This window comes from Mastomys coucha, unplaced genomic scaffold (genome assembly GCF_008632895.1).
Source record: "Mastomys coucha isolate ucsf_1 unplaced genomic scaffold, UCSF_Mcou_1 pScaffold15, whole genome shotgun sequence".
Classification (NCBI taxonomy): domain Eukaryota; kingdom Metazoa; phylum Chordata; class Mammalia; order Rodentia; family Muridae; genus Mastomys; species Mastomys coucha.
This window is the reverse complement of record NW_022196897.1, coordinates 49431395-49457530: the sequence shown is the minus strand read 5'-3', so window position 1 is coordinate 49457530 and position 26136 is coordinate 49431395. Positions and strand designations below refer to the sequence as shown.

Sequence of the window (26136 nt, the reverse complement as noted above, 5' to 3'; positions counted from 1 at the left end):
ATATATATATATATATATATATATATATATATATATATATATATATATATATATATATGTTCTATGTTCCAAATTCAGGGTAAAAGTTCTGTTTCACAATTCTCTCTTGAATTCTCCTGTAAATGCAAACCAGAAAGGGAAATTCAAATATTGAATTTGATGTCTTTGTCAGGTAGTGTCAGGCACATGTTAAGATCTCTTTTGGACAGATACGTGAAGTTTTTGAGCCTCCATTTCCTCCTTAAGACAATTAATGAAAGTAAACATCACACATACTTTTTATTTAGTTCCAAGGCTAGAGGAGAAGGGCCTGACTGTGCAAGCAGAAAGGCCAAGTGACAGGAAGAAAGCATTATGACCTATTTTAAATCTAGGTAAAGGCATGAAAGAGTAAAGTCAGGAAAGAAATTTACCTCTTGTAAAATAATTGGGTATATTTTACAATTTACAAAAAATATACATAGCTCTTAGTGCTTTTACTTCCCAAATCTTACTCATGAATGACTCCAGCAGGTCCCTATATAAAATAGGATGGATGTGGCATTTGCAAAGTTGGCTTTTGAAACTAGCCAAAGACACTCCAAAGAGAGAAGTAGAAATATAATGTCTATGTTAAAAGTCACTTAAGAAAATGAATGAGATAGGAAATAAATGTTGAGGTATAAGTACCCTCAAGGACAGTGTAGAGAAATGGAAAGTTGGAGATGCTTGGAAGTGAAAAGCCTGATACTTGAAATCCAAAATTAAAAGAACGGAATGTTCTGAAGACTCAGTGTGAGCAGAAAGAGATAAGGATGCTCAGAACTGAGAAGAGAGTCCCACTTATGTGTAAGCGTGTGCCTAAGTCTTCATATTTCTTTATAGGCTGGGGACACTAAAACCTCTAGCACTGGATGGAGAGATGAAAAAATTTCAAGGAACTGAAACAGTCTCAAGAAAGTCTTTAGATCAGTAATTCTCAACCTATGGGTCTCAGCCCCTTTGGGGGGTGGTCGAAAGATTCTTTCACAGGTGTTAGCTAAGACCTTTGGAAAACACACATATTTTCATTACAGACACAACAAAATTTCAGTTATGAAGTAGAAAAATAACTAACTGTATGGTTTGGGGTCACCACAACCCGGGGTACTATAATAAAGGGTCACAGTCCTTCGGGAGGTTGAGAAGCACTGCTTAAGATGAATGAAAAAGAGCGCTGCATCACTGAACACTGTGCTCTCAAACGTGGTGGATTCACATTTTAACTGCAAGATTCTTTCTGAAGTAAAATAACATCGATTCCAAGTCAGTGTCTAGGCATGGGGCATGCTGTCACATAGATTTTAGGTATGCAGTACCACATGAAATGCAAACCAAGAAAAAAATGTAAAAGTCCACAGACACCTTACTTGGCAGAGATATTCTCCCCCTCTCCCCGCCCATTCTTTGGGAAGGAAGCAATGGTAGTGAGGTACAGGGGGGATAAGAAATTTGGTCATTCAGTTGGTAAGTTTCATTTAGTTCTACTTTGTATTCTCTTTCAAACACAGCTCCCTACTCTTCAGAGCATACAGGTATATTGGTTGTTCTCATTGAACCAATGATGAAACACCTGTCTCGAAAACCAGGATAGAGTACAGGTTGTAGACGTGGACTTTCATACCCCCGATGATTTCTCCTATAAATCAAGTCTCTCATTAAACACCTGAAATATGTTTGACTCTGGTTGATACAACACTGGTTGCAAGTAAAGCAGAAATGACATTCCTGGCCACTATGCAGAACATCTTCGACTGTATTTATTTAGCTTTGTTTGCTTATTAAAATAGGCCTCAATTTCTAAAGTGTCTTGAAAATATTGGTGGTCAGTAAAAGTGTATCAGCTTGTAAATTTCCACTTTCTTGGCAGGCTGGAGCTAAGAATCCTGTTGTTCGTGTCTTTATTGTTGACACTACCTACCCCCAGCACGTGGGCCCTATGGAAATACCAGTTCCAGAAATGATAGCCTCGAGGTCAGTGTTCTCAGACCCCTCTCATTTTTAACCACATTTTAACATGTTGAACTTTCTACATCATAGTTAACACTTTATATCTAGTGAATTGAGGACACACGTGCCAGAAAGCAGGAAATTAACATGCAAGGTGCATGCAAATTAAAATACGTTTCCTGAACTAGTTTTTAAAATACTCTGCTACTCATTTAAAGACTCATTTAAAGATGACCATGATGTTGAAGCTAAAGCTTTCTGGGGTTTTCCTTGGAGGTAGACATGTAAACTTGGGACCAATGTGCAGATGGGCAAGTCTTCAGCATGAGTCCTTTCAAATCTGGTCTTAGTTCCCCTCAAGCTAGGATTTATGGAACTATGTGCATTCTGGGACATTGTAAACCAGAAAAGGCAACTCTTCTCAAACATTAGCATTGTCTTACTTTGAAATTGTCTGCTTTGATTATCTTGATACAGAATTGTATGTCAAGAAAGTATTTACTGACAGACAAAAAATATCGAGTATTTGGGAGATGAAGTATAGAGAGATGTCTCAGTCTTTAGGACTATGTGATCTTGCAGAAAACTGGAGTTTACTTCACTGTACCCACATAGGGCAGCTCCAGGAGGCCTGATGCCCTTGTCTTGCCTCTGCTGGCACTGGGCTCATGTGTACAAACCTATACTCAAACCAATGCATATACACACAATCAAAAGTAAATTCTTTTTTTTTTCTTTCTTTCTGAGTTTTGGTTTGGATTGGATTGGGTTTGGGTTTGGGTTTGGTTTGAGACAGGGTTTCTCTGTATAACAGAGTCCTGGCTGCCCTGGAACTTGCTTTGTAGACCAAGCTGGTCTTGAACGTGAAGGGGTTGCCTACCTCTACCTCCTCAGTACTGGGATTAATGTTCTCACTTGTCTAGTATAACTCAGATATGCATGTCTGATTGCCCTTGATTATAGCATCCTTTCAGACCTAAGTCAGTCCTCTGTGTCCTTGTGTTTGAATTTGGTGAAACTAAAGTGTCCCAGGAGCTTCAGCTGCCAAGCACAGAGAGCTTGACTCTTCTTCTCCAGATATACCAAAGAGAATTAGACAGAGGCAAATGACTGCTCACAACAACCTGGTTAATGGAGCCTTGAATATGTATTTTTTAAATATTATTTTCTTAGGTGCCAAGTAATAGAAATAGCATTTGCATGAAGAGGCATGTTAAGCACATTCAGCTTATCTTTACATATTCAAATCAGTACATTATTATTTCAAATTGATACAAAAACAAAGGGCTACATGGCTAAATAATTTCACTGAGGATGGATACTATTATAGGTATTATGATATCAGGATTTGAGCACTAAGTTCCTTCTAGCTCTGTGGAAAATTAAAAAGTCCTTCAATTTGGGTTATGAATTTTCATTCACAGACAAGTATAATCATACCATTCATTGACACATATGTCATAAAGACCATCAAAGCTTTTTAGATCATCTGATTATTAGTAATACAATTTCAGTACTTGACCATGATAACAGCTAAAACTTGGCTTCCACATGAACCTACCAGGAAACAAAGGTGAACTTCTCACTATATTTAGCTCCTCTGCACCAAGTAAAACGTTTAAAAAATGGGATTACATGCACATCATAAGAAATGTAACACTTTCATCCCTCTTAGATAGATATATAGCATTGCCCTTACATCTTAATTTTGTTTGCCAAAACTGGGGAGAAAGCTCAAGTACAAAAAATTTTCTTAGATGAATAACCTCTTATATATTTTAGCTAGCAGATCTATTTCTCAGAGAAAGTCTGTCTTTCTTATCTATTAAATATGTATTTTATAATAACAACTGTCTTTTGGAAACTATAAATGAAGATATTATTTAACTGTGGTAATGAGCTGATGGTTGAGATTGTCTGTTTTGGTTTGTTGGCAGTGACTATTATTTCAGCTGGCTCACATGGGTGTCCAATGAACGAATATGTTTGCAGTGGCTAAAAAGAGTGCAGAATGTCTCAGTCTTGTCTATCTGTGATTTCAGGGAAGACTGGCATGCATGGAATTGTCCAAAGGTAAAGTGTATTAAAACTACTGGCAAGTATTTCTGAAAATGGAAATACAACAAGAGCCTTTCATTCATGGGTCACAGTTTGATTGGTTAAGCAGGATTTGGTGAATTCAACCACTGGTTGCCATGTAAAACATTGTGCTGCATGTTCACAGCAATTCCACCATTTAAAATCAAATATAGCACAGCAGTCGCTTTCTTGAATGGCTTTTACTTTGAATACAGAAAGACATGAAATGAGCCAATGTGACATTAGGATGGTGATCCAGCCATTGGAGGTCAGCAGGGCAATAGTCAACAGACATGAAACAAGATAAACGTCAAGCGAATGGGATTGTTACAGAAATAGATGTTTCACAGAAAATTGGAGAAGAAACAGAAATTAGACAAAATTGTCAAAATTGAAAAAAAAAATACAAAAGTAAGTGAAGCAGTGTCTATTTTGAAATCAAAGGTGGGTGCTTCAGAATAGGGTATGCACCATTTGATCGCTACGCAATTTACTCTGCTGTCCAGGTATCTTTGAGAGCACTCCCTACTGTACTAATCTGAAGATGGAGAGCTTGAAAATAAGATGCAAGTTTACCATCGAGCTTCAGTTGTTTTTATTGTTCAAATTCAAACGTAGCCTGCTGAAATTAATGAGTCCAAAGGTACTGCACCTGTCTGAATCATTGAAATATGCCTGTCTTTAAGTACTCATTTTAGATACTAAATTTTTTATTAAAAATAATTTCTTTAAATAGGAAATATTGCTGAGTACATTTTGAGAGAGTTCTAATTATGAAAAACATTTTATTAAGACAAATGTAAATTTATTTTTTGAAGCAAAAGTACAAATTGATCAAAGTAAGTCATTAAATTCCATCTAAGATTTAGAACATTTTATTTTATAAGGAGAATGTTTTATTCTGCTTGTAAATATATCAGGGCCATATTAGGCAGCATTCACTAGGTTAAAAATGCTTTTAGGTCATTATCTTGTCAGAAAAAGTTTTGACTAAACTTAAGATAATTGGCAGGACACCGAGTTTACTTTACTTATGTGTGTATAACAAAGCAAAAAGATAAGTTTTAAGTATCATTGGGAAAACTTGTTCTCAATTAAACCAACTAATTAGAACTCACTGATCTGATTGGCTGGTTCTAGTTAAATATATATCCAACACCCTGAAATATAAGCATTATGAACTCAGCTTTAACATTATTAACTTGGAAACTGAACACAGACAAATAAAAATTGATTCATTTGCAATCTGAAATTATAATTCACAAAAATCTGAGACAATGTAACTACATGGACAGAAAATATAAAATGTCTTCTCAATGAGAAATAAAGGCTCTTGGAAAATAACCTTTATGGCAAAAAAAGTCATTGCATTTAGAATATTTTGACTGAATTAACATAGAATTTTCCAACTACCATACTCATGATAAGTGTGTTTGTGTTTTGAAAACCTGTAATGTTTGAATTAATCAATCAATGTTTTATTCATGTTGCCAGACATGAAAGAGGTAAAGAAGTTTGCAAAGTTATTTATTCTGTAAAATATTGGTGAGTTTATTAGAAAATTTATAGCTTGCTGTGCAGTGTTGGTGTGTACCTTTAATCCCAATGCTCAGAAAGCAGAGGCAGGCAGATGTCGTTGAATTTGAGGTCAGCTGATCTACAGAGTGAATTCCAGGACAACCAGAGCTACACAAGACAGAAAATAAATGCTCTATCAAACAAACAAGCAAATAAAAAAACAACAAACAAAAAAGAAACAAAGAAAAGAAATTTATAGCATAACAAACAACCATCTTATATGTTATTCTTGCCTCTCTAAAAATAGGCTAAAATAATTTTTATCTTCAAGACTGAAGATTGTCAAAAAGTTTCAGTCTTTTTTTTACCCATCTTGAAATCTAGGCACTAGCCTACCACTATAGGACTCAGGAAACTCTTCTTAAGATGACTTGTGTTTGAAGAGTACACTTTCTCAAGGTCTTCATTTTGTTTTGACTTTGTGTGTGTGTAGTGTGTGTGTGTGTGTGTGTGTGTGTGTGTGTGTGTGTGTGTGCGTGTGCATGCTTGTGAGTATGTGTGTGCATGTGCATGTGTGTGTGTGTGTGTATGTGTGTGTGCTTGATTATGAGGATGTTGGTGCATATGTGCATTCAGACAGGACTATAAAAACCAGGAGACAATCTCAAGTGCTATCTGTGGGAATATCAACCATTACCTTTGGACAGTCTCTCATTATGCTGGAGTTCATCATTTAGACTAGACTGGAATGCAAGTGACACACAACACACCCCAGGGAATAGTGCTGTGATTACAAGTACATACCAACATTTTTGCCTCTCCCTTTTAAGTGAAACTTGATGTTAGACCTCAGGTTATCAAGCTTGAAGACAAGCACTTTCCCAATATCCATTGTTGGAAGCCTCAGTCTTTTCTAGATAAGTCTGATTTATCTAGAACTTTCTTGAAATTACATCATTACAACCCTTCTCTTTCTTTCTTCCAAACACTTACATATATCCCTCTCCACTTTCCTCTTCATTCATGGTCTCTTTTTTTCTTAATTGTTAATGTATATACATATATATTCCTAGAGATAACCTGGTTAGCTGACATAATATTACTTGTTTGTATGTTTCCATGGGTATTTGTTACTGGACAACCAATGGGTGTACTTCTTTCTAGGGAAGACCACCTTTCCAGTTCCCAGCTTTCCTGAGTTGCCTAGAGTTCTTTATATAAGGGTGAAGCCTCATGGGATCTTTCCCTATCTTCTTTGGCATGTCCATTGGTGTCATCCTCGTTGAGCTTGTTTGGGCAGTCATGTTGACCACCTACATGGAAACCTTATTCTCTAGTTAATACATTTCCAAGGCAAGCTAACAACACTGCTGTAGGAGGAAATCCCAATGATTCATTGGCTTAATATAGTAGGGATTCATGGTTCATTTATGCAACCAATAGCAAATCCAAGAAAATGAGACATGGAGTGGAGTGGGTCTTCTGCTCTATAGTGCAGTTCAGAAACCTAGCCAATGGTATTTCCATTATTTTAATGTGTGGTTCTAAGTCATTAACATTCAACTGGAGCAGGAAGAAAAGAATGGGGGATGAATGGTCTGCATGAGATGTTTTTATGGGAAGGACTACAAATGACTTGTATCTCTTACTGTTCATACTGTTTCTAGACCTTACCACATGACTACATCCCACTGTAAGGGATGCTGGGAAATACAGTTCAGCCACAGAACCTCCTCCTCCTCTTGGAGGATTGGGAGTCAATCCTCTCCCAAAGTATAGCTGCAGTTTCTTTCATACTGACTACTTAACTCCCTCTGGGTGATCTTTACCCATAGCAGAGGTTTCCAGAACTATTTGTCAAAATATTCTCAAAAAATTATTTCTGCTGATCTGAACATTCAATATCTCCTTACTCTATCCCTGCTACTGTATCCTTGGTCTGAGGCTTTGTCAGTATTTCTTAAGAACTGGAATTTCTTCCACCTTAGCCACTACCAAATATACATTGTCTCTCATGCTTACGATTACATTTTCTATATTTGGTAAATGAAGTCCTTCATTGAATTTATTCACAGACCAAAATCAAGGTTTCTCCAGGATCTTGTTGATGCGTTCCTTCTCCCAAATTCCCTGTGGTGCTTTCCTTTCTATCTACTGTGCTTGCTACAGTAGTCTATGCCTAGGAAGCCATCTCAGAATGTTCTTTATTTGTCTAGAAAAATGTACTATTTACATTTTATGACTTCTAAATAGTTATGTAAGAAGTGATATTTCTGCATCTTGCTAAAACCCAAAACTACAAATGTTTAGATGTTTAGCTACCCCATAAGAAAAAAAGCTATCCCATAAGAAAAAAGAAAAAAGAACACAACATCAACTTTACTACGGAATTCCATATTCTCTGCATCACATGATGTGCTTCATTTGGGCCGAATTTCCACACATTTATGATAACCAGCTACATGGCAGAGCTAAGAAGGAAAAAATTCTGAAATTAGGTTTATCACCGATTTGTCTATCTAGACTCAACACGGTGCTCTAAAAAACCTTTAATAAAGTTTCCTGAATGGGTTGCTGAGTTGTAGGACACCATGACCAGGCTGGTTAACTGTTCAAAATGTCCAAATTATACTTTTGAAAAACTCTTCTTTTTGTGCTTTAATATGATTTCTCTTTGTTTGTAGAACCAGGAGCATATAGAAGAAAGCAGAACAGGATGGGCTGGTGGAGTATGATTTTTCTATCTTTTCCTTTATTTTAATGACACCCAACACATTCAGTGAACTGACTTTTACACAGTGTATGCCTTCCACCTGGCATGTCATGCCTAGGTATCAAACAGGGAATTGTTTTTTTTTATTATGATTTGTGATTAATTTTGTCTGAAATCTTTCAATGGAGTTATTTAGTGGTATATGAGGTTTGCTTCATATATATCATAGTTTAAGGAAACCAATTGTATTTCATCTCCTACATTAATTATTAAAAAATAAGTTAGAGAATAAGTGAATGTTATCTGGACAATGCCACATGTCACAAAAGTACATGAGGCCATTATTTGCATTGAGTTGGCTGCTGGGCTAAGATTTAAGCACACAGTACAAAAATGGGCACACAGGTATCAATTTTAATCTTTGGAAATACATTTAGTAATGAAACTTCTAAATCCCAGAAAAAAGACTATAAAAAATACTTCATAGTGAAAACTTTTGGGAATAATTTCTTAGGCCTGCTTTATTGGGTAGCTTTTCTAACTAATATCAATGAAATTAGCCTGAGAATACATGGATATATGTATATGATTAATAAACTCATTCAGGTAATTGTGTGGGTGAGCTTGTGCCCATGCACATGTGTGTGTAGTTCTTGGGATCAACAAGGGCCACATATATTGGGCAAATAACCTATCATAAGCTACCTCCCTAGTCCTTCTTTTGTGTCTTTAGACAAATTTAAAAAGCTGGTCATAATAATATATATTAAATGGTAATTTTAAAAAAGTTGTTTCTTTAGAATTTATTCAAGATATTTAAACTGCAAAAGGCACAAGGAATTAACTGGAAATATTTTCCTATAAATGATATACAAAACAAAAGAGCCTAAATTTTAGTTCTTTACACTTAGAAATAAACTCCGAAATCATAACGCTTAGATTAGAGTCACAACAAAACTATATCGCCAGCTATTTAAGCAGTGTTCCATATCTCTTTGGCCTGTGGCTAAAACATCCTGGTTAAAAACAGAACCTAAGTTTTATGGTTTGGTGTCTGAAAGCCTTTTGTCTAATCGTTAGCCCAGCTTAGGTATCGTCTTTTGTCATTTAGTGAGGATGGCAAAAAAACCCAAAACTGTGAGAGGTAACCTTACTCCCTAGGTAAGATATCTTAAATGGCTTTGCACTTCACTCAGAGATAAGCAATTTATCAGAAAAAAAATCTAAACACAATAAAGAAACCAGGGCAGGGCCCTGTTACAACCTAGGTCACCACAGTTGAATGTCTTATCTAGTGTCCAGGTGTGACTTGCTGCAAGGAGCACTTAACTCAGAATGTATTATGGCCCCAGCTCTGACAACATGAGAACGGAAATATTTCACACCCTCTTTAGCTGGCCTAAGTTACCTGCTCATCGGAAGCAACTGTCTTCCATGTGTGCAGAGAAAGGGGGGAGATAACAGACTTTGCCCAGCAGAAAGATTCTTCCTGTTTGCCTGCTCCTAATATCTTAAAACAGAACATTCTGTCCTGGTAATTTTTTATTTTCAGTGCAAATGAAATTATCAGCTTTACTCAGAGTCCAATCTTTTTAGAAGTTCCTTAATTAACTCACTAGGTATGTGAGGAATAACTGTTTTTATTATATTATCATTATTAAAGGTAGGTTTATTGGGAAGCTGCTCTCAGGTGGGTGAGTTCATTGGCCCCAAGGACCAAGGCCAGGGAAGACACCATGGGGGGAGAAGGAGGTAGGGGAGGGAGAGAGGAAGAAAGAAAGGGATCTGCACACAGAGAGAAGGGGAGAAGTGAGGAATAACTTTTCACTGTGTTACATTAAAAATGCTCTGTGGCTTGGGGTCCACTTGAGTGACTAAAACAGGCAAAACCAATTGTTTCTCACACTAGATAGTGTGAGGGAGTACACAAGGTGCTTGTCATAAGGTTGCCATTCCTTGCTTGACAGCAAAACTTTCTGAAATGAAGAAGCAGCTTTGTCATAGGCCCACAGTAGTGGAGTGCACCCACCAAATACTTATAGTCTCAAGGTGCAAAATCATCTGACATAGCTCTTACGATGCTGCTGAATTCATAAGCTGTCTCACCGCACTCAACTCTCCACTCTGTTACAAATGTATTAAAAGACACACCACACATTTATATTTAGCGAAGATTACTTGAGCAAAGATTATTTATAGATGAGGCAGTGTCCAAGATGTAGAGTCCTGTCCTGTGTCTCTCACGTTGCCTTTTGTCTTCTCTGATTAGAACTGTGGTCCTTGGATCTAGAGCTAACGCTAATCTAGTAGGACCACATCTATTTTTTTTTTATCACAATTGTATCTGTAAAGCTTCCATCTAGGTAGAAATAAATTTGTAGAAACATTACTTACTCAGTAAAATTATGAGATCCATTGCATTTTAACAATGTATGATCACAACATAAGAGAAATAATTTTATCAAAAGATTTTCAGCTTCAGATCACTTGCAATGGTGATCCTTAAACCAGTCAGTCAATAGCACTTTCCCCTACTTCCTGTGTGATAAGAAACTGATCTCAGAAAAGATATAAAAAAGGACAAATGTCTGAAGGTAGGAGAGACTGGTGAGTGTGGATTGCTCTCTTCACCTGTAAAATAACAGAACAGCTTGGGCTACTGTTCCATGGACTTAAACTAGATAGAAAGACCCGGTTTTAAGTTACTCCTGCATGATACAGAGGAGCTCTACTCTCATGAGATTTTGCTCAGGAAGTTGTCCTCATTTCACCAGAGGACAACCTGTGAGCATAGCCATAAAGGTAGAGCAAGTCATCATTTTTACAATGCGAGACACGTTATACTATGGATGCAAATTTGGTCTGAGGCGTTTTCAGAATTCAGTTGTCTGTACCGGTTAGGATATTGAGTTGCCACGAGTTCTGTTCCAGGACCCTGGAGTGACTGGTAGTTGAGTGCATTTAGATTGTTCCCAGCAGTGTGTGCTGAACTCCTCAAACTTCATTTACATGGCCATTGTTTCCTGAACCCAGAGCTATGTTGGCCCTGCTCCTTAACCATGCTTCACAGTTCCTTTCAAGCATACTACTGACATCTGTGGCTTCTAGACCTTCATATTTGAATTGTTCAAATGTCTTCAAAGTTGTTGACATTAGGAGCTTAGCATTAGACAACTCAAAAAATCCAAAGTACTTCTGGGGCTGGAGAGATGTCTCGGTGGTTAAAAGAACAGGCTGTTCTTTTCCAGGACTGGGCTTAATTCCCAGCACACACATGGCAGCTAACAACTCTAACTCCAATTCCAGAGGACCTGACCACCTCACCCAGACATACACACAGGCAAAAGGCCAATGCACATAAAAATAGTAGTAAAGAAAGAAATAATTTTTTTAAAAAAAGAATTATACTTTGATCAAATGCCCCATTTTAAAGTTTGGTTTGATTAAGTGTCAACATTTGTTTTTATTTCTGCAACTCAATTCTTAACCATATCGCCTTAGGACAGAAATTTATTAAATTAGATATCGTAAAGCTTGGGGCTCCAGGGGTGGTAGGGTAGGGTGGAGGTGTGTGATAGCGAACAAGCACCAGTATGTACCTGCGAGTGCCTTTTAGATTCACTAGAAAAGCTAGCCTTTGAAAACCTGGAATTTCCAGTGTGGGTGACAGGTGATAGTAGAGGTGACACACAGGATTCTCAGCCATACATGGCTTACAAAAATACCTGTGGCTTTTGTTCAGTTCTTCTTTTAGATATAACCTCTGTTCATTTCTTTCAGTTCTTTGTTTCGACACCAGCTTTTAGCCAGGATGCCACTTCATACTACAAAATATTTAGTGACAAGGATGGTTACAAACATATTCACTATATCAAAGACACTGTGGTACGTTCCTTCCAAGATTTCTCTCCTCAAAGATCATTCACTTGAGGTTGCTCAAGTGACGCTCAGCTTCACACAACATAATGTTTGTCTTTTTATAGGAAAATGCTATTCAAATTACAAGTGGCAAGTGGGAGGCCATATATATATTCCGAGTAACACAGGATTCACTGTAAGTACCGCATGCAGCACGATGTACCATTTAGGTTTTAATTGGCACCAACCAATGGGTGTACAAGTAATGGACTGTACTGTCTATTCAGCTAACTGAATGAACATTCTGTTGCTCTTTGGTTACTTTCAAACAGTTATGATTTCATGGAGAGTGCATATTCTTTAGTCACTCAACAGCAAGATTTCTTTTTGAAAAGAATTTTTTTTTACTAGGGACTTGTATGAAAAGTCTAAAAATTCTCAGATAGCAATTGATACTGAAGGCTAATTTTATTCTTCAGCACTTAGGCCAATGAACAGGCTTCAAAGAGCCATAGAAAGTAGCCCACAGATGTGGAGACCCTTTTGCAGTGATATAGTGTTGTCTGTAAAAGCCATCAGTTATTGAGGGATTACTGCCTACCAGATACTGTAAGTTAGGAATGGTTGGTTGATCGGAGGTTGTAGATGAGAGAGCAGATATTCAGAGCATGTCAATTGACTCAACTAAAGGCCATTGAGTTAGTGGAAGATGAGACTTTAGACCTAAAGCTTATGAATTTAAGACTACTGCTATTACTCTCAGTGAGGAATTCTTTACATTCTTTCCTTTCAGTCGGTCCTACACACTGTCTCATAAAGCTGCCTCATAAAGCTGACTATAAAAATAGTCATTTAGGATACATTTAACTAATCAGAAGTCCCTGCCCCCCCTTTTTTAGTCTGTCAATTCCAATGCTGTGTAAATTAGGGATATTCCCTCGATACTCATAATCCGATTGCCATTAGATAGAATGTGGGAGCAAAGGAACAGAATTAGTCTGATCTTACTATGCAGACAGTGTCAGAAACCTATTGTTAATCTATAAAATCATTTGAATGGGAGCCAAAGGATTTGGTCCTTACATGGAGCAGCCATAAATGTGACTAGAGTCAGGAAAGTAGGGGGATAAACATGAACGGAAGATAGATTTCAGGCATGATAGGTTTGGGGGTGGAGGACTGAAGGCTTGGAGATCCTGCCATGTTAGTAATGGTGGCCAGGAGTAACTGTGACCTGAGCTCAGTGAGCTGGATGATGACAAGAAAGACAAGACTATGCCTCCTTTCTTCTGTGTCCTCAGGACCAAGGCTGACATGGGAGGGTGTCCTTCCCAGTTTTTTAAGTGGATGAATGGAAAGGGTAGACATTTAGAAAAGATGGGATAGAATAATTGTTATCATCTGTGAAGGAGAAGAGAGAGGTGGGAAGGTGGATGGGCTGCAATGTTAGAGGAGGAGGCAGTGCTGGGAGCTCTGACAGCCTGGGAATGCTACAAGGGGCCATTGGGGAAAGAGATTGAGCAGTTAATTCACACACTGTTTGAAAGGATGTGGGAAAGGCAAGGGACAGTGAAGACTGGAGTCCTGTGACATTAGTATAGACATAAATAAAACAGACACACTCAGGTTTTGAATATGAATTTTATACTGGAAATGCATTGCACTGTGTTGTCTCCTTTTTTTTAAGGAACTTGTTTATGACACTGAGGACACCTGGACTGCTAAGCCAAGCCCTCTGAGAATTAAAGCAAACCTTGTTTACTCTAAACTTTTCACACTCTATTATGCTCTTCTTGAGGGAGAGGGGGAAAAAAGACAGCTACTTTCAGATATTCAGATCAATTCACAGAGGAATCAAGTTATGTCACCAAACTGGATTTTCCACTTCATCGTGTATTAAGACAGAAAGGAGCCTGCACCTGGGCAGTTAGGTAGCAAGTTTGCTCTCCTGTGATTTGTTCTGCAGCTCAGTGAATTAACATGGCCTATGATACGCTCAGTTCATCTAACCCAGATGAGTTTCCTGGCATGCTAAGTTTATCTACTACGGGGTGTGTAGAGTAAAAATCAAAATGTGTTCTCAGTCATAGACAAGTAGCATAGTCCTGAGAAACCAGTAAACATTCATAATGGAAAAGGAAAAGTGTAACATTAGTTTAAATAGGTCAGTTTTCATGGTTCATACTTAATGAATCAGAATAAGATATGTGGCTCATAAAAATAGTACTGAGCTCAGTTTTACCTTTCTCTGATGATCTGTAAGTTACAGTAAATGCCCCAACACAATTATGCACAGCGGTAATTCTTCTACATAAGTATTAATCATGTTTTTGTCCATGTTATGTTGTGATCATAAAAAGAGAAAGAGCTATAAGAATATGTCTGGTGAGGTGTGGGGGAAAGGGAGGCATCCCTTCCCCCTGAGGGACCAGACACACAGGTATAGGATAGAATAGAGTTTATTCAGGGCATGTGGAGGGGAACTAAGAGGATAGTAGAGGCAGAGAAAGGCAGAGAGAAGGAGAGAGTAGAGAAGTAGGGGATGGCCATGACCACATGGAGAGAGAGGGGAAAGGAATGGGGAGAGAAGGGGAGCAAGGGGTAAGAGACAAGGGAGAGAAGCAGGAGTAAGAAAGAGAGGAGGGGGCTCTTTTATAGGGCCAGAAAGGCATGGCCATTGCCAGGTAACCATGGGGAGGAGCATACCTGGCTGCTGCCAGGTATCTGTGGGGATGGAGTTTATACAGAATGCTAGCATGCTACTTATTAATATTAGTGCTGATACTTTTACAATTCAATAATCAATACTTAATATTTTGTAAATTCATTTCAGGTTTTATTCTAGCAATGAATTTGAAGGCTACCCTGGAAGAAGAAACATCTACAGGTAATTTAGACCAATTCAAAATAGTATTTACTAGTAAATAAACACAGAGTTAAATGAGTAAAATTGAATCATACCCCTTAGTAGATATAAAATGCTTTTGAAGTGTGAAATGTCATAAAATCCACTTGTAAGTTAGAGCAAATAATTCAGAAAATGACATATACAGTACCAGCATAAAATCATAAGTACCCAAAACATGAGCCAACTTATTTTGAAAAGAGTAATACAGGAAATTCTTATGGTGATATAAGTAATAATTTTACATAATTATAGGTACTTGAAAAGTTTGGAGTTAATTCAGGACTTTTCTTTATTAACACACATTTATTGAGCACTGGCTATGTGCCACACTGTTTTTACTCTTGCAGTATGAGCTTCACTAGGACTCACTTTGCTATAGTCACTTCCATCTCTCCATTAGTTATTAAAGTTCAATCCAATTGTTCCATTGATGGGTGGAATAATAACCCAAAGACTCCTCTCTTCATATAAAAATAAAAACAGTGGTTATCATTGTTGGTGCTCCACTGTGAACCAAATAACCTCTTAATTGACTTGCGCCTGTAATTTCATTTAATTTTCCTAACTCTATGCCACATAGAGTATTATTGGGGCTGAGATGTGAATATGGGTATGCTGTTCTCTGAGCCATTACTGTTAACTCTCTTCTTTACAATTCCAAAATCACACAAAAATTCATGCATGTAATCTGTAAAAGGAAAGGAAAAAACCCTCTTATTTATAGTCCTCTGTTCACACCTGGAAACATACTTACCTTTCCATTGGGGATCCTCCTTCTCTGGAGACAATAGTATCTCTAGACCCCCATGTCATGCTCAGGGCTATCTCAGGGAGCTGTAAGAGAGAGACTTTGGAGGTGAAAAAACTCACCCTGACAGTCAGTATGGCCTCTGATACAGTCTGACTCTTGGCAGAGCACCACCCAGTATTCCCAAAAGGGGGAATCCGATGCAGTGTAGGATGAGAGACCCAGAAGCCTACTATTTACTAAAACTAATCACTTCATTCCAGGGCCACACAAGGGGCTCTGCTCATGTGAATATGGGGACATGGAGGAAGAAAAGTGTATCTTGGCCTGTGTGGGATGGAGGAGGCATCCTTCTTAGTTGGAGCTCTCAAGAGCCCATGTGTCCTGTTGAAGGGATGAAAAATGCAGAAGGCAAACAAAATGCAGCTTCTTTTTTTCAATTTGCTCATTACTAAAGTCCTTTTCTGGATAAAAAGAAGAGGGATTCTTTCTTGGTAATGCTGCCAGAGTGTCTTGTATGTTTTGACTTGGCATAGGGGAGGTAGAGAAAGAGAGAGGGGAAGAGGGTAGGGGGGATGAAGACAGAGACAGAAAGAGACATACAGAGAGAGATTGCTAATTACTTCAGAAGCACTTAATGGATATGAAAAAAATGACTACCTTGCTCCCACTACAAGTGTTCTATAGCTCTTCCATTTCAGGAAAACCACAGAGGGCTTCTCCCTCAAAGCTTGTGCCTATTCAGGCAAAAATGGATCAAACATCAAGCTACATCAAAACACTGTGGTTCCCCTCTACTTTAAATGATATTGGCAACAGAAAAAATAGAGTGGGTTTCATGTCAATATGTAAATTAGTCACTTTACATGGAGTAGTACATTTTGATAAATACAATCTCAAAATTTCAGCTTAGCTTTATTTTCATTTCCCTCTAGAATTAGCATTGGAAACTCTCCTCCGAGCAAGAAGTGTGTTACTTGCCATCTAAGGAAAGAAAGGTGCCAATATTACACAGCAAGTTTCAGCTACAAAGCCAAGTACTATGCACTCATCTGCTATGGTAGGTGACGGACCTGACGTAAGCATGGCCATCGCCATTGCCTCTGTCATCAGCCTTGTCACTCCATCGAATCACTTACAAGATTTTCATTTTTAGAGAACTTGTTACATATAAGAATCTTACCGAATGCCTAAAGCTTGTGGAATGAAAATAATAGGAAGGTATCAGTCTCTCTTTTGCATTTGAAGAAACTGAGCTAGCCAGCTAAGGTATGTGCCTCTATTAGTCAATAGGCAGGGCTGCAGCAAGAACTGTCTGCCTCTAATGCACATCACTATGATGTTGCATGCAGACACTGCCTGTCTACCAGATAGGCACAGAAGGAGAAATATCAAAACAGAAGTGTTCTCTCTGATAAAGTGATTGTTCTGCTTTGGCCTCATTTGTGGAGGAAGCATAAGGAGCAATGGCCAGGGACCTGAGGTCTATGCAATGAGGACAGATTATTCTTCCAAATCTAGTTTCAATGATGCCAGAAAATAAATTGTTGTCATCTAATCCTTCCTTAAAAACTGGAAGATATTTTGAGTAACCCATTCAAATATTAACAAATGAACCATGGTTGCACAACCCACAAAGAATTTTCTAGTTGTTTAGACCATAGTTTCATTTCACAAACAATTTATTATCTAGATGAGTAAATTTCATGCACATGTTATCTGGAATAAATAACAAGAAATAAAGGCTAAAATAAGACTACAATCCAATGAAATCAGTGACAACTGGAGGTTTAGTAGAATCTCTAGTTCTATAATTGTTACCTTCTCACCCTAGCTAACTCCAGTTTAAGGGTACTGGTAGCATACTTGGAAATATACTTGGCAGGAAATTTAGAAAGTATGCGCCAAACTCCTGTTTCTGTTATCAATGGCTCTGGTGCAGGTAGGTGACTGAGAGAACAGTGGAGCCTTTCATCATTTGAGATCTCTGCTCAGATGCAGGGGCGTTCTGTGGATTTCCTGTAAAATGAACAAGAATTGAGGCCATCATGATATGTCACTTCCCTTAATCCAACAACCTGTCTCTAGAATCAGAGCCCCAACTCATTTCCCTGTGTAGACATGAATAAGCATTTTAACCCGAATGCTCCCTTCAAGATGGCATAAGATGTCAGTTTGAAATAACACTTTCATAAAATGTTTGGTCAGTGGAATCTTTGAAATGTCAAGAGATTGTTGTTCGTGGCCATATGTGCTGATTGTGATTATGGCATTTAAAGGTAAACATTAAATGTCCCTCTCAAGTTATATGTAACATTTTCCAACCCAAACTCCTTATTTATGTAACATGTATCAAAAGCTTACATGTCAGGCATACAGCATCCTTGAACTAAGGAGGCTGAGGCATCTGTTTATCTCTCTCTCTCTCTCTCTCTCCTGGAAGGCTGGGTGGGGCTGTTCTATTTAGTCATTCTATTTATAACTGTAAGAAGAGTGTCTAACAAAATACACAGAGGCATCGTGGAACATCAGAAGAATTACTGTTATCTGAAAACTCTACCAAAATAGTTTTTTTTTTTCTGTTCCACTGGCTGATAAAGGCACCAGGGTCACATTAACATACATGCATTTATACTGCAATGCACTCTGTATTTGACTAATGCTATAGCATTAATAACATATTTTATATCGCCTCTCACTAGTATCTACTTGAGGCTAAATGTTCACTGAAGTATAGATAAGGAACCAAAGACTAAGCCCTCATCAAAAGTTGGTGGGAGAGTCCTTTCTAGAACTTGAATCGCCTGACTTTTCTACCACTCACCCTTCCTCGGCAGTATGGTAATTTCCCATTTAGCAAAAAATATACTGTGTGGGAAGCATCACATCGTCTGGTGTTTTTGAAGCTCCAGTAAAGTGAGTCACTCCGCCATCATAGGAAAAACCTTGAAATCTTTCCCTTTAGGGGTAAGAGTAACGCCTTGTTATGTAACTTTTCAAACTCTCCAAAGGACTGTTGAGCCCCGGAAGACAAGCTGAATGCAGGTAAAATCCCATCAGTAATGTGGATAGAACAAAAACAGTACACAGTGGGAATTTTAGGTACTGATGTGGGTCTCTAGGGCTGTGTCCTCATCCTGCTATGTCATGAGCAGTCTGTCATTATTTTGTCTCTTAGTTTAACATAAAAAGAGATGCAGGTTTCCACTACTAGAAACATATACCCATGAAAATTCCGTATGATGGAAGTTAATAAAGACTTGGTTTAAATAGCCTTGGTGCCTTAGATTCTGGCCCCAAATGTCATATGCCTGTGTGTCCCTTTTGAAAACTTTCAGGGAGCATTGACTCTCAGGAAAAGCTTTTCAGTTACATTCTCTAATACTCTCAAGTGTCACAGACAGGCCGCTGGTTTTTGAGAAAGCCAAATAAAAATCTCTTTCTTCTATCCTCAATTCTTAATAAGAAGTAAGGCAGGAAATAAAAATATTAGCTTTATTATTTATAAAGACCAGTCTGGAAATGTGGGGAAGGAAAGGTATGTGCCTTCCAACATTGTAGCCCACAAGTACGGTTTTACAAACATGAGTACTCTGGTACTTGCAGGATTTGCCCGTGGGGCTTGGCACTTAATGCTCTCAGGAATAAATCAGAAGGGTGTTTTCCACAGGGAGAAGGCTGCCAGGAGCAAGCCAGAAAGCCCCATTCATAAGCAGCTCTCCTCAGAACACTGAGAAGTCCTTCTTCTGCTCTATTTGGGTGCAAAGACACTATTCTAATGGGGATCCCATAAGGCAGAGGAAAATATTAGGAATGGCAAACGCATCTCTCCCAACCACTACCTGTGCTGCTTCTTGATGCACTGTATTTCAGATGAATAATACTGTTTATTTGTTTATTTACGTACATCTCATTACAACAGCCAGTTTCTGAATATTGTGATACACTGTAAGCACTGAGGTACTGGAAAGACAGCCCTCCACCTTGAGGACTCATTTAGCAATCACTCATTACAAAACTTGTCTAGTGTGGTGTGACAGCATCCCAGAAGGCCATTTGTAGCTTCTGAGGTCTTTCTGTGTAAATCATTAGGTTATAACCATTACAGCTCACTCTGGAAATCTACAGTACAGGTAAGGCTTCTCACACTTCTGTTCTTTAACTGGGCTTTGACTTGATGTGTGTGGTTTAAATGTAACTTCAAATGTCTGCTTCTTTATGGTAAAAAAAAAATGTACATCAAGACAGCAAAGAGTTAAAAGATATCCTTGTCTTGACACTAGTCATACATACTACAAGCAGTCCTGGCTGACAGTGAACTGTTATTTCTAACAGTAATCACACTTTTGTTTCTGTTCTACCCCCAGGCCCTGGCCTCCCCATTTCCACCCTCCATGATGGACGCACAGACCAAGGTATTCTCTTGCATCTAAAGATACCCTGAGTTCTCTATCATGAGCCCCTTCAGAGGGCAGGATAGTTAGTCAACTTAGGCAAGGTGAATTGTGGTGCTGTGTTATTATCATAAAGCTCATTATTCCATAGATTGAAGTAATCTCTGCTTTAAGTCTGATCACATGAAGTCAAGTACTACTTGGCAATGGGGCCATGACATAATAGAGATCACACCATACAGATCAATTCTTTCTTCTTCCCTGGCTTTCTAACACCACAGAAGATTTGAATCAGAAAGAAAGCATACTTGTATATCTTCTTTATCCTCAAAAAGAATTCCTGCTTTTCCAGGAGGAGTTTTTTTTTTTCCTTTTATCACCCCACTCTGGCAAAAATTTCTAGACATCACTTCTTACTTTTCCAATTCGGTTCAGAGCAGAGGGTGATTATCACGCCAGCTCTTTTGTTTGTTTTGCTTTGTGTTAACAGCTATATCACATTGTTGCCATGTGTGAAAGCCCTGGAATTTGGGGATACATTCCATTTTTGACTGCTGTCATCATAGCTCACTTCTACCTTGAATTTGTGAAGGTGCTTAAAACGGTTCACAGTTCAGTGATGGCCATTTTTGCTCTCCACAAAGTTATCTGAGTATTTAATTTTCTAGTGTTTTTCCTGCTGGTTCCACATTTATCCTCTGATTGGTCATTAAACAATACAACCAGAATGGAGTTGCTAGAGAACAGGAGGGATGTGGGACAAGTCAGGACACTACTCAGGGATTAGTTTTGTGTCAGTTTAATGGATCAAGAATAGGTGAAAATGAAACCATGAAGAAAAGGCCAGGTGCTCCTGCCAGGACAGAGATTCTGAAGTAGGACAGTGGATTTAGTTTCATTTTGAAGTTATTTTAACTTTGATTCTAATGTTGATGAAAAATAGGTTAAATTTGTTAATAAGACGCATTCAACATTGAAAGAACATTCCAAAGCAATACTACTTTCAAGTCCTGAATTTTTGTTTTAATAGAAATCTCCATAGATATTTAAAGTTCTTTTTATCACCACTCTAAAATATAACTCAACTTCCTTTCCCCCATAACATGAATTTCTATATTCTAGCATTTTTTTGATGTTCTCGCTATATTCCAGGCAGATACTAATCTTTTTAATGCTTTTGAAGTTTTATTATACCACTCTCCATACACATCACATATATTTTTATATTTTCTAATTCAAGAAATGACTCAAATTCTTTTAGAGAACAGATTCACCAACTTGTCTAATGAAGCAGTAGTTGTTTACATTTTATTTGTTATTTTTCTCATTCTGTCAGTCAAATCTCTGAGAAGAAGGCAGCTTGAGGGTGTCCGGATTGCTGTGGTAAGAAGTCATGGTTGCAGGAGTTTGAGGTAGATGGTCACATTATGCCTGCAGGCAGGGAGCAGAAAGAATACAAAAATGGGGCAAGGTAGACCAGCTTCTCAGACCTTAACTCACTTCTAGGAAGCCTCTACCTTCTAAAGGTTCTAGACCCTCCAAAGCAGTGCCAGTGGCTGGAAAGCACGTATCAAACACAGGAGCCTAATGAGAAACATTCATATTCAAACCATACCATATGCTCATCACAAATATAGATTCCTAGAGCCTCTAATCAGGTAGATTTTTAAACTGTGCTTGGTAATCTATATTTTTGATTAAAATCTAACTGCTATTTTATATCAAATTCTGTGCATTACTTTTTAAAATTTTTTTAAACCCATTATCCTTTTCATTTGGTGCTAGCCATATTCATTCATCAAATATATTTTTGAGCATTTACTAAATTAGGCCATCCACTTTGGTACTATTTCTCAAAAATTATGGGGACCAGATTGGACATTTATTCTTGTCCTTAAAGAGTTTAAAGATTAGTGGTTGATGCAACTGTATGAATAGGCAACAGTGAGAAAATGAAATGCAGTGCTAAGAGAAAGGAAATACAAGAAACATAAAGACATACAGGGGAAGCCCCATATCTGTGTTATTTCGAGTAAGAAATGTATCCTAATGGTACTCATCAAACCTGAGATTCTTGAATACAAAAGAAATTGATACTGTTCGAATAACTGGCTTGGTTAGTGGATTGAACTAGCTGTTTTTACTCACAAAGTACTCACTGTAGAGAACATAACTGAGGAGATGGTGAAGTTTGTTTAACATACTGATAGGATTTTCAAATGAAAATAATTGGCCTACAGTGACCTGATTTGGGAATCTGAATGTCAAAATAGCAGTTGTACTGAAAATTATCATGAAGATGCTCTTAGTTTATGGACAACTTGGTATCAATGGCCTTGAAAGTACTGAGATGGTAAATTAGTAAAAAGTGATCTAATTACATTTTAGAGTAGGTTCTAGAAAACAAGGGTTGGGGTAACAAGATTAAAGCAAGGTAGGACCTGCCTAGAAAATTAGTGGGAGGTTGTTTGTTTGTTTTGACAAAGCCACCAGTACTTCTAGTGTATATGACTGTGAAGAGAGAAGAAAGTTTGGCTACTAGCTGGGAATGGTTAGTGTTTTGTAAGATGTACTTGTTGAGTGATTACTGAAGAAATTATGAGGCTGAGAAAGATTAAAGAATTCTAGGTGCAGAATATGGCACACATCTGCAATTCCAATGCTAAGAGGTGGAGAAAGGGCATCAGAAGTTGGAATCTAGTCTTGGCTACATAGGTTTCCTATACTGTACAAGCCCCAAGAGATAGAATAAGAAAGTCCCTGAAAAGTGGGAGGGGGTAGGGTTCAGAATACATGAAGTGATTAATCTCCTGTGACCAGAAAAGATTAAGACATTGTGGTGGTTTCATGAAAGTTTGAAAGCCCTAAAGAAAACAGTGGGTTTCATTTCCATTCAAGGAAGAAAGTTGTTTGAAAACAGCAGATCATACTTGAACCAGATACTGTGGAAACCCAGAAGAGTTGGCACTTAATATTGAGGGTCCATTGGAAGCTTAGTTGCTTTAGGCATTGCAGGTTCTCATTAAACTAAGTAACCGAATGACCTCACTTATCAGTTTCTCCACAGATTCTTTACAAATGTTAATTAATATGAAATACACCACTTTAATATGACTTAAACAAAAACTGAATATAAGATCTATCACTTTTAGCGTTCAACAGAGTTTTGTCATAATAAAATATGTACAAACACATGGAATATGGACTCTGTATCCTATACTAGACCCTCAGGAGGGGAGCAGTGAGCATAGAAAGATGAACAAAGGAAAGAAAGTATGTAAGGGACTACCCCACCCCTTACAAAGTGACAGCTCATAATGCACAGCCCATAGAAAAGTCCAGTTGCCACCTCTCACTCTCGCCATGGTCCTAGGAAATTCGATTTGTGCTTTAAGAAGTAGGACAACTTTTTGCTCACTATTTAGAAGACTATGGCTCTAACTACAGTGGCATTGATTAGGTTTTCAACCAAACCTGGTACTTCATTAAGTCATAAATTTGAAGGTTCATTAATTAGCAAGGGAATGACAATAAAGTTAAAAATCAGATAATGTGATAACACCTTCTATTTCCAGTCTATGTGGTCAGATAACAAGAATAGCAATTATGAGTTCATCACTTGCTCTCCATTCTGGCCTCTTACAGGGCTCACTTCTGGGAGAACTCCACATACAGATTCCACATGGAGGGGGCAATAGTTGGATCCACTTAAAAGAGTACATTTAATTTTTATGAGTTCTAACGTGTAGTAGGTTACAAGTATTTCTTTTCTGATGGGTTACCCAAAGCTAATGTGAAACTTATTATGTCTTTTATATAAATCATATCCAAAGCATTTCTACGTGTGCTAAGATAAAATATAACACATTTTAGAGCAAAATGCCATGAACATGAAAACAGAGAGCTCTACGGGAAGTGGTTTGGCAAACAGAGTCGTTATAAGTCTCCAGTTCACTGTCTTCAGTGACCGCTTTTCAAAAATGAATGTAAACAAAGTGTTCAGGATTTATTTTGTAGCAATTACCATATCTCACAAGTCATCTACTTCTCTGTTTCACAGAAAAAATTCTAACTCTACATATTGTATGAAAGACTAATTTCTTTCATGAAGATGCTAGTATCAAATTAAAACTTATTTTAAAGAGCTTTCTTAATATAAACCCATTTACATGTATTGCCAATCTATAACACTCAGAGGATCAACTGATTTATTCTGTTAGAAGCATTAAAGTGTGAAATGTAGCTGAGCTCAAGGAGGATCAGTAGCTTTTGTTTTGTTCTGAGGGAGGGTCTTAGGCTTTCAACCGGGCTAATCTTGAATTCACTATGTAAACCAAGCTGGCCTTGAACTTCCTTCTCAGTCTCCAAGGACTGAAACTCTAGGCAGGAGTGACTATTCCTTACTGTCAACAGCAGCTTTTAGACTGTTTTTCAGGCCAAAGACACAATACTGTGTGTTGCTCTCTGACTAAGATATACAACATCTTTGGGAGAAAGATTTTGAAAGAATTGTGTACAGGGCAATTTGTTTTCAAAAAAGATACATTTCTATATTAATCAAATATAACAGGAAAAGGTCAAGATATAAATATAAAAATCTCAGAAGCAAGATTTAGCTCCTTGTGGTGAATATATTAAGTTTGCATTTATGTCAGTCACCCTTTCACAGAGATGGTCAACCATCCAGAGACTGCATTTCTCCCTTTTGCTCAACTTTTAAAGCAATGTCACCTAATCAGGCTCATGGTTTCAAAATGAAAACTACAGTCAGCTAGGGGACAAGACGGTCAAACGAACATTGTTGCTTTGATACTTTTGCTTAAAATCCTGGAAGTGTTTTGGGCTTTGAGGATCCTGGTCAAATGTGATGTCCTCACACGTTAGCAACTCCACTGAATCCTAACTGCCACCGTGAAGGACCGTAACAGACCCATACTCAGTCACATCAGGGTCACCCATACAAGCCAAAGCAATTTCATGAAAGAAGTTATTTATGTAAATAGCATGAACTGAAGATGAACATTATATTTTTTTTAAAGAAATACAAGTATTAGAAGAAAACAAAGAACTGGAAAATGCACTGAGAAATATCCAGCTGCCTACTGTGGAGATTAAGAAGCTCAAAGACGGTGGAATGAGTAAGATATTCTAAAAATTTCTCACTTACAGATGTAAAAGTGAACACTTTGCTTGCTTAAAAGAATTACTGAGTAAATGCTAGAGTCCAAGTCATATGATATAAGCTCTCATTTAAAATAACCTTTTCCTAACAATATTTTGTTTTGTTAAACATATTAATATGACTATAAATACAGTTGATCATCTACTTTTCCATCTACTTTTTCTCTACACTGACAAGAAGAGTTTATCTAATTTTAATTTTAAAATAGATGCTTGTAGAACAAGCAGGTGTTTTGAGGATTTATAGTCATTTGCAAATTAGACCTGAAATAGGTAATAAAGTCAATTGAAAATATATGTTTTCAATCCTTAATGATTTACTGGGTTGCTTGTATGATGTATATTGCTTAAAAAATAATACATGTGTGATGAAATAATTATTCTCCCTTTTTCCTTTTCCAAAGCTTTATGGTACAAGATGATTCTTCCTCCTCAGTTTGACAGATCAAAGAAGTACCCTTTGCTAATTCAAGTGTATGTAATATTTTGTGTAGTGTAAAAGCTATTTACTGAAAATATGTTGGATGAAACACACATTTATGAAATAGAATGAACCATTCTCCTTGGTAACAGTTCCTATTGATGCTGTTTTTATATATTCCTCCAACTAATCAGAGTAAATAAAATATGGTTATTTAAAATAGATGGAGGAAGTTTTGAGATTTGAGATGGACTTGCCTGCATTTGCTGTGCTGAATTTCCTTGGGATGGCAAATTGCCGAATGTGTCAGAATACCTTTGAGATAGAGAGATTGCAGCCAAAAAAAAA

General features: G+C 37.6%; 1 protein-coding gene across 3 annotated transcripts in view; it reads left to right on the top strand.

Moving 5' to 3' along the window:
• Fap (fibroblast activation protein alpha) overlaps positions 1-26136 on the top strand; it is a 72409-nt gene that overhangs the window by 27951 nt on the left and 18322 nt on the right. For 2 of the 3 annotated variants that reach the window (XM_031370425.1, XM_031370424.1), the window contains 10 exons: positions 1889-1992; positions 3906-4041; positions 8250-8294; positions 12059-12163; positions 12262-12332; positions 14970-15023; positions 16728-16852; positions 20160-20207; positions 25226-25324; positions 25772-25841. In XM_031370425.1, coding sequence (XP_031226285.1) covers positions 1889-1992; positions 3906-4041; positions 8250-8294; positions 12059-12163; positions 12262-12332; positions 14970-15023; positions 16728-16852; positions 20160-20207; positions 25226-25324; positions 25772-25841 — 857 coding nt within the window. The remainder of the gene's footprint in view (positions 1-1888; positions 1993-3905; positions 4042-8249; positions 8295-12058; positions 12164-12261; positions 12333-14969; positions 15024-16727; positions 16853-20159; positions 20208-25225; positions 25325-25771; positions 25842-26136) is intronic. The other variant, XM_031370426.1, reaches the window with a different exon arrangement.